This window comes from Sorex araneus, chromosome X, assembly GCF_027595985.1.
Source record: "Sorex araneus isolate mSorAra2 chromosome X, mSorAra2.pri, whole genome shotgun sequence".
NCBI lineage: Eukaryota > Metazoa > Chordata > Mammalia > Eulipotyphla > Soricidae > Sorex > Sorex araneus.
Genome location: NC_073313.1, coordinates 335,679,993 through 335,695,343, shown reverse-complemented (window position 1 = coordinate 335,695,343; position 15,351 = coordinate 335,679,993). Strand labels below are relative to the sequence as shown.

The 15,351-nt window shown below is 45.6% G+C and overlaps 2 protein-coding genes across 4 annotated transcripts; both read left to right on the top strand.

Annotated features, from left to right (window-relative positions):
* Window positions 1–240: 240 nt before the first annotated feature.
* On the top strand, window positions 241–8,522 carry TPRKB (TP53RK binding protein). Of its 2 annotated transcripts, none has more exons than XM_055121660.1 (5): window positions 241–482; window positions 3,220–3,382; window positions 4,830–4,952; window positions 6,645–6,821; window positions 8,190–8,522. In XM_055121660.1, exons 2-5 carry the CDS (start codon window positions 3,242–3,244, stop codon window positions 8,274–8,276), a joined length of 528 nt encoding a protein of 175 aa, XP_054977635.1. In that variant the 5' UTR covers window positions 241–482; window positions 3,220–3,241; the 3' UTR covers window positions 8,277–8,522. The 2 variants fall into 2 exon arrangements, with proteins under 2 accessions (XP_054977635.1, XP_054977634.1); XM_055121659.1 differs by having other exon boundaries at window positions 241–486.
* Window positions 8,523–12,120: 3,598 nt separating this feature from the next.
* Window positions 12,121–15,061, top strand: LOC129400027 (putative N-acetyltransferase 8B). Of its 2 annotated transcripts, none has more exons than XM_055122469.1 (2): window positions 12,121–13,289; window positions 14,143–15,061. In XM_055122469.1, exon 2 carries the CDS (start codon window positions 14,189–14,191, stop codon window positions 14,882–14,884), a length of 696 nt encoding a protein of 231 aa, XP_054978444.1. In that variant the 5' UTR covers window positions 12,121–13,289; window positions 14,143–14,188; the 3' UTR covers window positions 14,885–15,061. The 2 variants fall into 2 exon arrangements, with proteins under 2 accessions (XP_054978444.1, XP_054978443.1); XM_055122468.1 differs by having other exon boundaries at window positions 12,121–13,311.
* Window positions 15,062–15,351: the final 290 nt, after the last annotated feature.

Below are 15,351 nucleotides of genomic sequence, written 5' to 3'. Positions count from 1 at the left end.
AGGACGAGGTTGCTAGCTTAAGAGGACCGATCACCGCACCGAGCACACAAAGTTGCGTGCCCCCTGCTTGGGGCAGAACTGGCCCCGTCTCGCGCGGCAGAGAGGCGTCCAGAGCCCGCTGCAGCCACGTCCGGCCAGCGGCCCTGCACGGGTTCAGCGCGAGGCCACACGCCCACCCAGCTTCCGGTCGCCAGCCCAGGAAGTCCCGCCTCCCGCCCTGGCCGGAAGTGACGGTGCGGGGCTCTCCTTCGCGTCCGCAGCGCTGCTGGGCGGAAGACGAAGCGGGAAGACGTTCCCGACGAAAGGAAGAAATAGCCGGAGGAGCCGGACGACAACCGGAAGCTTCCCCCTTGCGGCCATCCGGGAGGACGACTTTCACCGGGCCCGACGGAGGAGGGCGCCGCCGCCGCCCGGCTTCCGGAAACCGCCGGCTCTGTTTCCGGGGGACGGTTTCGTGGTCGGACCGCGCGCGAGGCGAGCCTGTCGGTACTGTTTTCGGTCTCACAAGTGTGTGTGTGTGTGTGTGTGTGTGTGTGTGTGTGCGTGTGTGCGTGTGTGTGTGTGTGTGCGCGCGCGTGTGTGTCCGCTTGTCGGTACTGTTCTCTGTCTCTGTCGCACAAGTGTGTGTGTGTATGACCGATTGTCGTGAAAGAAGCCAGGGGTGTGTGTCCCCCATTGTCATGAAAGAAGCCGGTGTGTGTGTGTGTCCGACTGTCATGAAGCCAAGGGTGTGTATCCGATTGCCATGAAGAACCCAGGAGTGTGTATGTGTGTGTGACCCGATTGTCATGAAAAAAGCCGTGTGTGTGTGTGTGTGTGTGTGTCCCCATGATCCCAATTGTCGTGAAAGAAGCGAAGAGTGTGTGTGTCTCCTATTGTCATGAAAGAAGCCAGGTTGTATGTGTGTATGTGTCCCCAATTGTCATGAAAGAGGCCAGGAGTGTGTGTGTGTGTGTGTGTGTGTGTGTGTGTGTGTGTGTGTGCGCAATTATCAGGAAAGAAGCCAGGGGTGTGTGTGTCCCCGATTGTCATGAAAGAAGCCAAAGGGGCGTGTGTCTGTGTGTGGGGGTGTCTGTGTGTGTCCCCAGTTGTCATGAGAACAAGTCAGATGTAACTCTGCCTAGTGTTTGTACCTCTTTTTGGCCACATTTTGTTTTGTTTTACAGTCAGGTATTTTTTCATGTTTATTGCATCACCATTTTTCCACAGATCAAACCCTGAGCCTCACACACAGCTGCAATGTTATGTGCTCTACCTCTGTACCCCAAGATTGTTTAATTTTGCTTTTGTTAGTTGTGGGGGGCCACAACCAGTGGTACTCAGGCTTTTTCCCGGCTCTGTGGTCAGGGTCCACTCCTGGTGGGGCTCAGGGGACCATATGTGGTATTGGGGATTGGAACATGCAAGGCCCGCTACCCTCCCTGCTGTACTATGGCTCAGGCCCTGCCAGAGTTTTCAACGGGTGTCACTATTGGTTTTGGCTAAGTAGGTTTTTTTCAGTATTTTTACTGTTGGTGTGATAAGAGGGACATCTTACTTAAATCCTTGCCTTTTCAACTAATTCCTTGATAAAGGACCCCACAAATGAAACCTACCAAGTGCAAGGATAAAACAACAAATCTGTCAAATTTTCTTACCCTAGTGCCACATTAAGACTTTGAAATTGTTTTAAATTTGCAGTACTGATTTTTTTCCGTTAAAGGGTATAGATATGCATTTCTAGTTATTCTAGTCATCCTCTTTGCTTTTTGGGTGTGTTTGTATATTATATGCTGTGCCCCAACTTTGTTGAACTGATGTCTAAGAGCCAATATTATTATTTTTGTTTTGTTTTGGAGCCACACCCAGCGATGCTCAGGGGTTACTCCAGGTTCTGCACTCAGGAATTACTCCTGGCAGTGCCCGGGTTACCATATGGGATGGGGATTGAACTGGATCAGTATGTGTAAGAAAAGCACCCCACCCACTCCAGTCCCTGATTAATAATTGTATGCTCTTTGTTTAAATTCCATTTGTGAATATCTTTTGAGTCAATATATCTTTTGAGTCAAATGCCAGGTTTTTATAAAATTATTTTCTTTGGCCTGAAGTGACAGTACAGGAGTACCTTGTACATGGCCAACCTTGGTTCAATCCCCAGCACCCCATATGGTCCCCCAAGTAACACCAGGAGTGATCCCTGAGCACAGAGCCAGGAGTAAAGCCCGTAAGCACCTCCAGGTGTGTCTCAAAAAACAAGCAAAAGAAATGATCTTGTTGTGTTTTTTGTTCTTGACCCACACTCAGCAGTGCTCAAGGGCAGTTTCTGGCTCTGTGCTCAGGAATGACCTGGAGGGTCACGGGAGCATATGAGTGCTGGGGATCAAATTAGAGTTGGCCTAAGTGGCCACATGCCAGGTTGCTGCCTTCTGCACATCTCTCTGGTCCCAACTGATTTTCTTTAATATTTATATCTAGTGGCAGGGAGGATAACTCAAAGGACTGGGGTGCTTGCTTTGTATGGATGATTCCCAGGGTCAGTCACTGGTACGCTGCCAGGAGTGAACACTGAACTGGGTGTAAACCCCAAACCCAAGCCAATCAAATCTTTGCACCTAAGATCTGCTAAAATGTAAATAAAGTTGTGAGATCTGAAAATTAATTTGAAAATTTGAGAGGTTTTGTTAATGCTGAAAGTGTGCCGGAGTTATTCTCTGATTCTGTTGAGCAAGCCATCCCGTACGTGTGTCTCAGACCCATCTCTTGTAGGTGTGCCTCAGACCTGCCTCATTGGCACAACCAGCAACCTAGATCCGTTCCCAGGAGTTAGGTGAAGACGCCAGAAACAGTTCAGCAACAATTTGAAAGACTTCTCATGAGGATGCTGAAATTGTTTTGGAGATTGCTTTAACTTTATTTCATTTTTTTCATTGTTTATTTTGGGTTTGGGGGTCACAGGGTGTTGCTCAGAGCTTACTCCTGGCTTTGCACTCAGGAATCACTCTTGGTGGTGTTTGGGGACCAAATGGGATGTTTGGGGAATGAATCAGGGTCGTTTGCGTGCAAGTGAACCGCCCTACCTGCTGTGCTCTCTCTCTCTAGCCCCTTAACTTTAATAGCCCTATCACTTTATTACTTAGTTATTGTTCTTTCTATTGAATTAGTAGTAAGGATATTTGCTAATTGTAAAGTTAACTTTTAAACAAAAGACGTCTTTTGGTCTTTTTGGTTTTTGTGCAGTTGAATCCTGCTTATCTATGAGATGCAGTTAACACATCAGCTGGACCTCTTCCCTGAATGCAGAGTGACCCTTCTATTATTTAAAGATGTGAAGAATGCTGGAGACTTGAGGAAAAAAGTCATGGAAGGGGCCATTGATGGTTCATTAATAAACCCTAGAATGGTGAGTCTCGAGGGAGAATGATCTGTGGGGGTTTAGAAATATGTTATTTTTCGTGATGTTAGAGGTCATCCTGAAATTGTCTTCTTCAGGTAAGAAGTTCTTGCCTCTCCATGGAGAAGAGTCAGATTTCACTAGCCTTGAATTTAACAATGAGTAGAATACCAGGGTGGCTTACAGCTTGCCTTGGGTCCATCCTTGTCCCTTGCCGGGACCCTCTTTTGGGGGCTGTTAGGAAGTAAGGGCAGCTGAGGCTTAAGTCAAGTAAATATGATGGATACCCAGGATACTGTAAATAACATGGATACTCCCATGTTACAAAAGTATAGCATCAACTGTCTTCCTCTGTCTATACAAAACGGACATTACTAAATAAACCACGCAAATTACATAAAGGAAAGAGAAAAGCAATATAGGATTATTAGTGCTTGATGGAATTGTGTGTGCCTCAGGAGCACTGTTGTAGGAGTTACTCAATAAACCATGTTATCCAGCAGCTGTCAACCTTTATAGAATGCCTTCTCTGGTACTGACTTTTTTCTAGGTGCTTTACACTTTTTGTTTTGGTTTGGAGGCCATACCCAGCTGGGCTCAGAGCATGCTCCTGGTTTTGTGTTTAGGGATCATTCCTGGTAGGGCTTTGGGGTGTCATGTGTGGTGCCAGGATCAAACCCAGGTGTGCAGCATGCAAGGCACTGAACATTTCTCTCCAGCCTGAACATTTTCTAATTCGTTCCTTACAACACCCTCTGAAGAAAGGACTATGGTCGTCTGCATCTTATAGATAAAACTAAGGAATTTGCCCAAGTTCCCTCAGTGGTGGATCACAGAGCTGAGACTCAAAACAAGAAATTCTTTGCCTTGGGGCCAAAGTGATGGTACAGTAGGTAGAGTATTTGCTTTGCATGTGGCTGACCTGGGTTTGATCCCTGGCATCCCATATGGTCCCCTGAGCACAGCCAGGAGTTATTCCTGAGTCCAGAGCCAGGAGTAACCCCTGAGAATTGCCAGGTGTGACCCAAAAAGCTAAAAAAAGAAAATCTTTGTCTCAGTTTCCTCATATGTTGTATGTGAATTCTAATACCAATATACCAGTTTCTGGGAGTAGGTTTGAGAATTAATATTATTCAGGTTAAATGTTTAGAATATGGCTTTTCCTATAATCGTAGACCTTGATAGATGTTTTAAATTATTTCTTCTACTTAAGTTTCTTATAGCTTTGAAATTCTGTGGTTTCTTGAACACCCAGGCCCTTGAGATACTAATTTAAGAGTATAGAGCTTGTAGAATTTGTGTGTGTGTGTATGTGTGTGTGTGTGTGTGTGTGTGTGTGTGTGTGTGTGTGTGTGATGAAGTAAAAAAGTCTAATCCTCGACGTGTTATAAGGAGGACACATTTCTTCAGGGTGCACCAGATTCTCTTGTGTGATTCATTTTCTTCTCTTTGACAGATTGTCGATCCATTTCAGATCCTTGTGGCAGCAAACAAAGCAGTTCACCTCTATAAACTGGGGAAAATGAAGACAAGAACTCTGTCTACTGAAATTATTTTCAACCTCTCCCCAAATAACAATGTAATTGATACAGAATCTCCTCACTTTATCTCTTTTGACTTCATTTTGATAGCATGCATCTTCCTCAGTATTATATTGGAGGTCAAATTTATGTAAATCTTCTTGTAACAAAGCAAAATAATAGTGGAAAAAAAAGCTTTGGGCTGAGTTGAGGTTTAGCGCTCCCTCCTATGGAAATAAGCTCTAGTCATTTTACATTTAAATAAAAGTTGAGTTAAATTAAGTAAGGCTCTGACCTTACCATATAGAGCCAGGTATATCCTCTGAAAGATATCTAAATACTGAATGGTAAAACATTAGGCTTGGACATTTGTGTTTAATCTTGAGCATCTGTCACTCAGAAATCTTGAAAATAGACTCCATGTTTTTTCCATTCAACAGATGCCTGCCTTGTACCAAGAGCAGCCTTTAACATATGTTTACTCACACACCCAATGTGTAGGTAGAGTTTCTGGTATGATTACTGATGGTAGTGAGCATTTTTGTGCTAAAGACATTGCATGTGGTACATTTTAAAAGGGGGGGTGGGAAACCACTGAAATTTTCTCATAAAATTTGTTTATTTATGGTTTTGAGGAAACATAGTGCTCAGGGATCATCCTGGTGGTGCTTAGGGGACCATATGAAATGCCAGCGATCTAACCAAGGGTGGTTGCTCTCCATCCCCCTCACCCCCCTTTTTTTGGTGGTGGTACCAGGAATTTAACCCAGGATCTTATATATTCAAGGCAAGTGCTTTAACACTGAGCTACACCCCAACCCATCTTGGTTTTTAGTGCCGAAATTTTCTCATTATTACCAACATTGCTGATATAGCTAGGTACTAATATCAAGAGAAAAGTTAAGAAGCCTGTGGCACGGTTTGAAACACAGATGCTGGGCCAGAGAGGTAGCTCAACGGGCTGAGCACATGCTCTGCCTTCTGGACCCCCAGGTTCCATCTCTGGTATTATTTGGTCCCGCAGGCAGTATCAAGAGTGACCTCCAAGCACCTCCAAATGTGACACTCAAAACAAAAAGTACAGATGTTTGGAAAGTTTGTTAAAATGTATAGAAGTGGAATTCCCCAATACTTGGGGAAGAAGTTACCAGATAAATATTATTTCTTTGAAAACATCTGAAACAATTCAAGAAACTATTTAATTCAGTTATCATCAGTAGAACTTGTCCCTGTTCTCTTGAGTTTAAGGAGCAGACACAGCAGATATATCCCCAGGGAAGGCAGATGCACAATGCACGTTTAAGTGTCCTAAGATAAATGAGATATGAAAATAAGCCAAGCCCATAGGATCAGCAGTTCGTTCTGTAGGGAGGTGGTGCCGTGGGAGAGATGCCGCACCCGGGAGGATGAGGGCACTTCGGAGGCCAGTGTGAGTGTATGATAAACGTTCGGCAGGATGCTTCCTGAATGGTCCAGGTTCTCTGGAAGGCAGGAGCTTGTGGCTAAGGTCAGAGCAAGGGGGTTGTGTGTGTTAGACCCAGAAGTCTGAGCTTGGTCCCTTGGAATAGTTTTAAGCAGGAACTGCTAGAGACAAAACTAGTAGCTGTTACAGGGACAAATCAAGAGAAAATCCAGGCAGAGAGAACCATTGAAGTTACTCTAAATATATGATCCGATCAGGCAAACGGGCAGATGGAGAGATTTTCAAATACAGGAACTATGGGTTTATTGTCTTTTTTTCCTCCTCCCAGATTTCAGAGGCATTGAAAAAATTTGGCATGTCAGCAAATGATACTTCGGTTCTAATTGTTTACGTTGAAGAGGAAGGAAAACAGATAAATCAAGAATACCTTATATCTCAGGTAGAAGGTCATCAAATTCCTCTTAAAGATCTTCCTGAAGTAACAAATATTACAGAAGTTAAAAAGGTGTGTATATTCATATTTTTAGAATGATAGTGGTATTGTTTGCTTAATGAGCTCCAGCATTTCTGTGTTTTTTATTTTATTATTTAAATTTTGGTTACTGGGTCCCACTTGGCCATGCTCAATGCTTACTCTTGCCTCTGCACTCAGCAGTCACTCCTGGAGTTGCTTGGGAGACCATAAGGGATGCCCGAGATTGAACCTAGGTCAGTCACATGCAAGGCAAGCACCCTGCCCACTGTACTATCTCTCTGGCCCCATGCCCGTTTTTTAAAGAAAGGCTAATGTAATGTAAGATTACTTGAAAAATAATTACTTGACAGTTACTTTGTTTGGGGGTCACCAAACCAGCTGCGTTCAGAGTTTACTCCTGGCTCTGCTCTGAGGGATCACTCTGGCAGGACTCTGGGGACCATATACAGTGCCACGGATTAAACCCAGATTGGCCACCTGCAGAACAACACTGTACTCTTTCTCAGGCTCCAGACAGTTGCTTTCAATTATTTGAAAACTATACTACAAAGACTTGGGAGATTTGGGTTTATGTAAAATATAAGTAGAAACAATTAACAAAAAGCATTCTCTAATAAAGTATGTAGAATTTGAAGTATCTATACTTTAAAACCTTCAGAAGTACATTAAAAATGTAACCTAAGGGTCAGAGAGATGGCACTCATCAACAGGATGGACGCATACTTTGCATGTAGGCAGCCCAGTGGCAATCCCCAGCACCATATGATCCCCTGAGAACCCTGGGAATGACCTCCAAATACAGAGCTAGAAATAGTCCCAGGTTCTGTCAGGTGCGGGTCAAAAATTAAAAAAAATTTTAAGTAAAATGGAACATTGTATGAAGCTAATGTCTAGAGATAGATTTTTAAAATTTGATATACATTTTATTTCTTTATTTAGAATTATCAATTGCTATTTGAATGGAAACTTACTTTTAAGTAAAGTAATTTTTATAATAGAGGTCGGAGGGAAGGAAGGAGGGAGGAAGAAAGGAAGGAAAGAAGGAAGGAAGGGGGAGGGAGAGAAGGAAGATGAAAGATTGAAACTTCTGGCAATGATGAATGGTAAGTAATTTCACTTATATATGTTTTTTATTATGAAAATTAGTGTGGGCTGGCTGGAGTGATAGTCCAGCAGGTAGGGCATATGCATTGTATGCAGCCAATCCAGGTTTGATCCCAGGTATTCTAAATGGTTCCCTGAGCACCGCAAGGAGTGATTTCTGAGCACAGAGCCAGGAGTAAGCCCTGAGCACTGCCAGATGTGAGCCCAAAAAAAAGAAAGAAAAGAAAAAGAAAAAAGAAAATTAGTATAGGAATATATCACTATGTCAAATAATTTGCCTTTTCTTTTTTATAGATATATAAAATAAGTTCTCAAGAAGAAAGTACTGGGACATTATTGGATGGTATCATTTGTAGAATGTCAACAAAAGATGTTTTGTGAAATGATGGAAATGTTAACAAAATTTTTAGAATTTATCAAATAATCGATTTTCATGATTATAATTATTATAGAAAAAATTAAAATAATGTATGCAAAAGAACATACACCCGAGTCCTACCTCTTAAAAATCTAAGAGCTACATTTATTTTTGTTTTATGTCTTTCAGTTTTCTATTTCTATTTAAATATATGTGTACAATACATATGTATATTTGTAATTAAGACAATAAATGGCAACATTTCTTGATGTCTACAGTGTGCTAGGTTCTTGGCTTAGTGATTTTTTTTTTTAATTAAATCACCATGAGAAAAGTTACAAAGCTTTCAGGTTTAAGTCTCAGTCATACGATGATCAAACACCCATCCCTTCACCAGTGCACACGTTCCACCACCAAGAACCCCAGTAAACCTCCCATCCCACCACCCCCACTCCCGCCTATGTGGCTGATGATTTTCACTTTACTCTCTCTTTACTTTGATTACATTCAATATTTCAACAGAAAACTCACTATTATTATTTGGTATTTTCCCCAAAACATCAGACCTGCCAAAAAGGCATCATTTGATAATTTATTTTGCATTGTTGAGAATAAAGAGCATATGAGGTTGCACAGCCGCAATAGTGGCCACGCGGTTTTGGATTTCTGGTATTTTAGTAATTAAGTCCAGAGAAATTTATGCCAAAAGTCGCGTTACTACAAGCTCATACCTCCAGTTAGTGGACTCTAAAAGATGGTGGTCACCACGCCGCCACCAGGGAAAGGAAAGGCCAAGAGAGGAAAAACCTTTCCCCTCCCGGGACGGCATGGGACCGTAGCTTAGTTCACAGTCTAGAGTCATTTCTGGAAGAAGCCGCTGGGTGCCAAAAGTAGTTAGTGGGCCTCCAGGATCATGGTCTTTTAGGAGCGGAGGAGCCATTCATGTGCTGGCTTAGTGATTTTCTATTGCTCAGTTCCTGTCCCTGTCTGCACATCTGGCTCCTTCAGCATCCCACTTCCTAACTTAGTTCCAAATGTTTTATATGCAAGAATTAATTTCATCTCACAAAACCTTATAAGGTAGACAGATACTGTTACGCCTATATTATACTCTTACACTCATATAAAAGGTTATAAAACTGTTATTTTTTTCCCTAGGTCACCCAACTAGTATAGAGTGATGTTTTATAAATAGGTGATCTGTAAATATTTTTGACTTTCTGAATCACAGGGTCTCTAAGGCTACTACTCAGATGTGCTGTCATCATACAAAAGCATCCACAGTGTATCAGTAATCAGCATAGCTGTTTCAGTAAGACATTTTCTTTTAGGGGTGGGAGCTTGAACCACACGTGCCTGTGGGTAGGGATCACTCATGGTGATTCTTGGGGGAATATATGCTGAGCCAGGGATCTGGGTCAACTATGTGCAAGGCAAACACGTTGGCCCTTATACTATCTCTTACCCTCAGTAGAGCATTGTTAGGAAAACAAGTGGTAGTCAGGAGTTAACCCAAGTGTCACAGCTGTGGCCTTCTGGGCTAGGTTAGGCTAATAGTCCTTAAAGCTAATTGGCTCCTTATGGAAAAGAAGTATTGTATTCTGCTCATTGGACAGAGCTAGCGGGAATCAACTGACTACGATAACTGAGGAACCGGTGTGCTGAAGGCTTCCTCTCAGCCACAGCCTCTGCACAGCAGGAAGGGAACACAGAATTATGGTGGTTCTTAAAGCTTCCATGTACAAGTGACAGATACCCCTTACCTTATGTTTTATTGGCCAAGGACAGTCACAGAGCTGGGCTAAACTTAAAGGGTAGAGAAGTGTGATTCTGAACATGGAGAGGTGAAAATACTTAGGGAACACACTAATGATTTTCCTGATGATCACAAATAATAAATTACATGCTAAGCTTTGCATATAGTGTAATAAGTATATGTCCTACTTAACACAATGGTTTTCAACTTGTTAATGCCTATAGGCTTACAGAAATATTTCATTGACTGCTAAGATGGAAATAAGCATTTGTGATAATATATCAATATGATAGTGTCACTACATATTTAAGTGGGCCAGGTGTTAAGCTGCCAGTAACTGACAGAAACTTTCTGTGTTGGAAACTACTGATTTGGTGTCCATTCAACCCTATGTGAGAAAACATATAGTCTGTAACGTCTAAAAATTTTTTGAACCCACAAAATAATTGAAAAGAACGTCTGAGCATCCCTGTATGTGTCCCTGACTTTATTTAGACACACCATGGTTTACAAAGTTGTTCCTGATGATTTATTGCAGGCATTCAATATTCCAACTAATCCCACCCCCACTGTCCCCTTCCCTCCACCACTGTCTCCTTTTTCCAAACCACCCCTGTAGCAGGCCTACAATATTTATTTTATATTGCTTGTTAACATTAAATGACTCACAGAATAATCAAAAAATTATTTCTGGGGGCTGGAGCAATTATTATTATTATTATTCCCCTCTCAGAGAGCCCGGCAAGCTACCGAGAGTATCGAGCCTGCACGGCAGAGCCTGGCAAGCCACCCGTGCGTATCGGATATGCCAAAAACAGTAACAAAAAGTCTCTCAATGAGAGATGTTACTGGTGTCTGCTCGAACAAATCAATGAGCAACAGGATGACAGTGACAGTGATTGTTATTATTATTATTGAAACCACTGATATTTTGTTTTATTTTATTTTTGCTTTATGGGTCACACCCAGCAATGCACAGGGGTTACTCCTGGCTCTACACTCAGGAGTTACTCCTGGCAGTGCTGGGGGCCCATATGGGATGCTGGGAATCAAGTCCAGGTCGGCTGCATGCAAGGCAAACGCCCTACCTGCTCTGCTATCGCTCCAGCCCTCGCCTAGACTTTATGGAGCACACAGCAGTATTCGTGGCAGCACAACATGTCCAAACACTACAACACCAAATCGCATGGGATGTAATGCCAATGTCCACTAACAAAACTATGAACAGAGCATGACTCCAGAGGCCAACTAAACTACTTTTGGCATGGGCAGCTCCTTGCAGAATGTCTCCAGACTGAGAACTAAACCTCGGCCCCATGCCTGCCCAGGAGGGGAAAGGTATTTCTCTCTCTTGCCTCTTCCTTGCCGGGGGTGAAGGGCGTGGGGACCACCATATTATGACGACCACAGATGGGGTTTACAAGCTTGCAATGATTCAATATCTGGAAGAAATCTCCCTGGACTTAGTTGCTATAGTACAGAAATCCAAAACCGACCTCATATCTCTTCACAACAGGTCTGACTCTAGTGGGGAACTCCTAACAATAATAGTGAGATTTTTGTTGAAATATTGAATGTAACCAAAGTAAAGAGAAAGTAAAGTGAAATTTATCAGTTACGGGGGAGAGGAGGGGGCGGGATGGAAGGTGTACTGGGCTTTTTTTTTTTTTGGTGGTGGTGGAATATGGGCACTGGTGAAGGGATGGTTGTTTCAGCATTGAATAACTGAGACTTAAACCTGAAAGCATTGTAATTTTCCACATGGTGATTCAATAAAATAAAATTTTTATTAGAGGGAAAAAAAAAACTATGAACACAGAAGGCTTAACTTGCAACATCTTAGGAAAACTTCAGACAAGGACATAATGTCTCCATGATGAGAAACAACAATCTTTGCTACATTTGCTTGCTTTCATTGTTTAATTTCCTTGTCTACCCATAGATCTCAGCAATTTATTTATTTATTTATTTATTTATTTATTTATTTATTTATTTATTTTTGCTGAGCTGTTTGAAAGAAAGCCGTAGACATCATGGCACTTTACCTCAATTCTTTCAGAATTCCACACAAAAATCCAGACTTGTCACTGGTTGTAGTGGGTTAAACATTTGAAGGCAATAGGAGCCTTGGTGGCCCCTCCCCTGACTTCCCATTGCATGTCCTAAGGAGGCACCACTGTTAGTTGGCTCCGTCACTGGTGACATAAAGTGTGACAACTTGGTCAAAGGGAAACCCAGAGATCTTTCCATTTAATAGTTCCGCTGCCTTGCCTTCTCAACCAAACCTGCTCCAAGTCTCTGTCCAGGAGCTCCCAGGAAGGCTTACAGGCGCCGCCCTGTCCCCAGGGCGGGTGTTCTGTGGCTCAGGCCCCTTTCCCTCATTTCTCTTTGCATTTCCCTTTGGACATGTCCCTCGGGTCCTAGCTGCAGGAACCCGGCTCAGCACTTATTCTGTCCTGCTCCCATGCCCACAGGAGACAGACATGTCTCAGAAAAGCTTGAGGGTGACAGTGGTAAGTGCCAGGGAGAACCCAGGGTGGGGAGCTACCGAGTCTGGGAGAGGTGCAGGGCAGGCCTGACGGAAGCTTGGCCCTCCCGACAGCACATGGACATCTCAGGAAGGGCCACGCGCGGCTGGCTGTTGCTCTTGTCCATCGAGACTGCCCAGGTGTGGCCCCGAGGACACATGGCAGCTGCTCTGTGCCACAGCCACTGGCTACTGTCGCCCCTGCTGTAGGGAGAGGCCAAGCCAGGCACGGGGGCAGCAGACAGGCGAGGGCCAGGGCTGGGAAGCTGAACGGAGGCCGGGCTGGGCAGCCAGCAGCGGGGAGGAGAATCCAGCTTCTGAGCACGGGGAGCTGGGCAGGAGAGAGCCTGGACTCAGACCGGGGTGCCTGACACCCAGAGAGGGGTGCACCCCACAGGGCTCAGGAGCATGGCTGGCCCAAGGGTGGACATCAGGGGTCACTGCAGGCAGAACTCACAGGGATTAAAGGGTGTCCGCAGGGCAGAGGACCTGGAGCTGCCCCAGGCTTGGCCTCATCCTTCAGGCTCTCCCTGGTGACCCAAGGAGAGAAAGGGGGCCGGACTCAGCTGCAGTCCACACTCTCCTGAGATTTAAGACTGTAGATCAGGGCCAGCCAATGAGGGCACGGCCACAGCCTCGTTCCCTGAGGTCCAGGAGGCCCTGGACAGTGTCATGAGTGCAGGTCGGAGGCTGAGGACATCCAGGACGCAGCGGCTCTAGGCAGTCCAGTCAAGACTTCTGTGGTGGTGGCAGGTGAGAGGACACGGGGTGGCAGGTGAGTCGTGGTGGGCCTGGGCCTGCGCCTCCTCACGCTCAGGGCAGGCCGTGCCTGGTGTTGGGCTCTGATGGCTCCGCAGCTGCTTAAAATGCCAGCTCTGGGCCAGAAAGAGAATACAGCAAGCATGGCGTCTGCTTGCACGTGGCCGACCCAGGTGGTGTCTGGCATCCCATCTGGTCCCATAAGCAGCACCAGGAGTAATTCCTGTGCCGAGGCAGGTGTAAGCCCTGAGCATTGGCAAAAAAACATTGGCCAAAAACCAAAATAAATAAATAACTATGCCCTGACCTCTGGAAGGGCCTTGCTGAGCCTTGTGCTGGGAACACAGACTGATTCCTGACCTGTGGGGGCTGGGAGACGGGCACAGGAGGGGACACGCAGTGTGGCAGCTGTAGGGTGCACCCCATACTATCCCAAGAGGCTGAGACAGACTTGAAGGGGGGGAAAGGGCTTGCCTCTCTGCAAATGCCCAAGATGACAAGTTGTTTTTGTGGGTGTGTGTGCTCAGGGCTTAGTTCTGGTTTGACTCGGAGTATGTGGTGCAGGGATCGAACTGGGGTTGGCCGTGTACAAGGCAAATACCTTATGTACTGGCCATGTATATCTGGCCCACAAGGTTTTCTTTTGTCTTGTCCCAAAGAGGCCCAGAGAGGTTCAGCGAGGGGCACAAGGTCACACAGACAGGCACGCCGCAGGGTTCCATGGCAGGTCCCAGCCCTGCAGTCGCCAAGGCATTGCTCCACCAGCAGCAGAGAGAGAGTCACCAGAAGCGGGGCGGGGACAGAGATGCTGGGGACTCACCGGCCTTCTGACTCCACACGGTTTCAGGGACACTTCTCACAGTCTCACAGACTTGGACAGTCAGACCCAGAGGATGTCGATGGTGTCTTACCACATCCGCCAGTACCAGGAACGGGACCACAAGCGGGTCGTGGACTTGTACTCGGAGACCATCGCCGAACTCGCCCTCACCGGCTCGCACCGCCTGCTGAAGCTGCCCCGCACCATGGCGCTGCTCCTCGGAGGGCCCCTGGCCGTCCTCCTCCTCACTGGCTCCTGGCTTCTGACCCTCCTGGCCGGCCTCTTGCTCTTCGCTGCCCTACAGTACTTTGGCAAGGTCCCTTGGCTGCAGTTCAAAGTCATGGCTTTGAACAGCGACATGTCTGACATCAGCAAATACTACCTGAGCGGGCCGGGCTCCTGCTTCTGGGTGGCCGAGTCCCAGGGCCGGGTGGTGGGCACGGTGGGGGCTCTGCCCGTGAAGGAGCCCGCCCTGAGCAGGGAGCACCTAGAGCTCTTCCACCTGTGCGTGGACTCCACGTACCGAGGCCAGGGCATAGCCAAGGCCCTGGTGAGGACTGTGCTCCAGTTCGGGCAGGACCACGGCTACCGAGCAATTGTCCTCAGCACCAGCTCAGTGCAGTACGCAGCCCTGGGCCTCTACCAGCGCCTGGGGTTCCGCAAGACCCAGGAGTACTTCTATTCTTTGACCTGGAGACTAAACGCCATCCCTTTTGTTAGACTTGTTTATTACTTTCCCTCTGCCCCGGTCTCCCAGAGGTCTAGGTAGAGAGACCTCGTGTTCTGGAACGGCAGATCAGAGAATAAGGGAACCTGAAATAATCGCTTAGCTAATAAAAATGGTGTAAGCATTGCATTCGCTCCTGAGTCCGAGGCACATTGGGCGGTCGCTTGGGTCTTGGTAGTTTTCTGGTACACACATCAGGGTTTGTGGGGTGATAGCCTTCCTGATTTTCCAGCATGTTTTTCGCCTAGTTTGAAGATAATTTCAAAGCAACAATAAAAACAGAAGCAAGACAATGGGGGATGTTTTTGTTTGTTGGGTTTTTTGTGTGGTTTTTGTTTGGAGACAATACCCAGAAATGCTTAGGCATTACTCCTAGCAGTGCTTAGGGGACCATATAGGCTGCCGAGGATCGAACCAGGGTGCAAGACAAATGCCTGCTCCTGCTCTATTGTCTCTCTGGCCCCTGTTTTATTTATTTGTTGTTGTTGTTGTTTGGTTAGTTGATTTGG

What these genes read in the sequence shown, in the direction of transcription:
- LOC129400027 (XM_055122469.1), top strand. Translation starts at nt 14,189, where the DNA reads ATGTCGATGGTGTCTTACCACATCCGCCAGTACCAGGAACGGGACCAC.
- TPRKB (XM_055121660.1), top strand. Translation starts at nt 3,242, where the DNA reads ATGCAGTTAACACATCAGCTGGACCTCTTCCCTGAATGCAGAGTGACC. An exon ending in CATTAATAAACCCTAGAATG is followed by an intron (nt 3,383 to 4,829) that starts GTGAGTCTCGAG and finishes TCTCTTTGACAG; the next exon opens with ATTGTCGATCCATTTCAGAT. An exon ending in ATATTACAGAAGTTAAAAAG is followed by an intron (nt 6,822 to 8,189) that starts GTGTGTATATTC and finishes TCTTTTTTATAG; the next exon opens with ATATATAAAATAAGTTCTCA.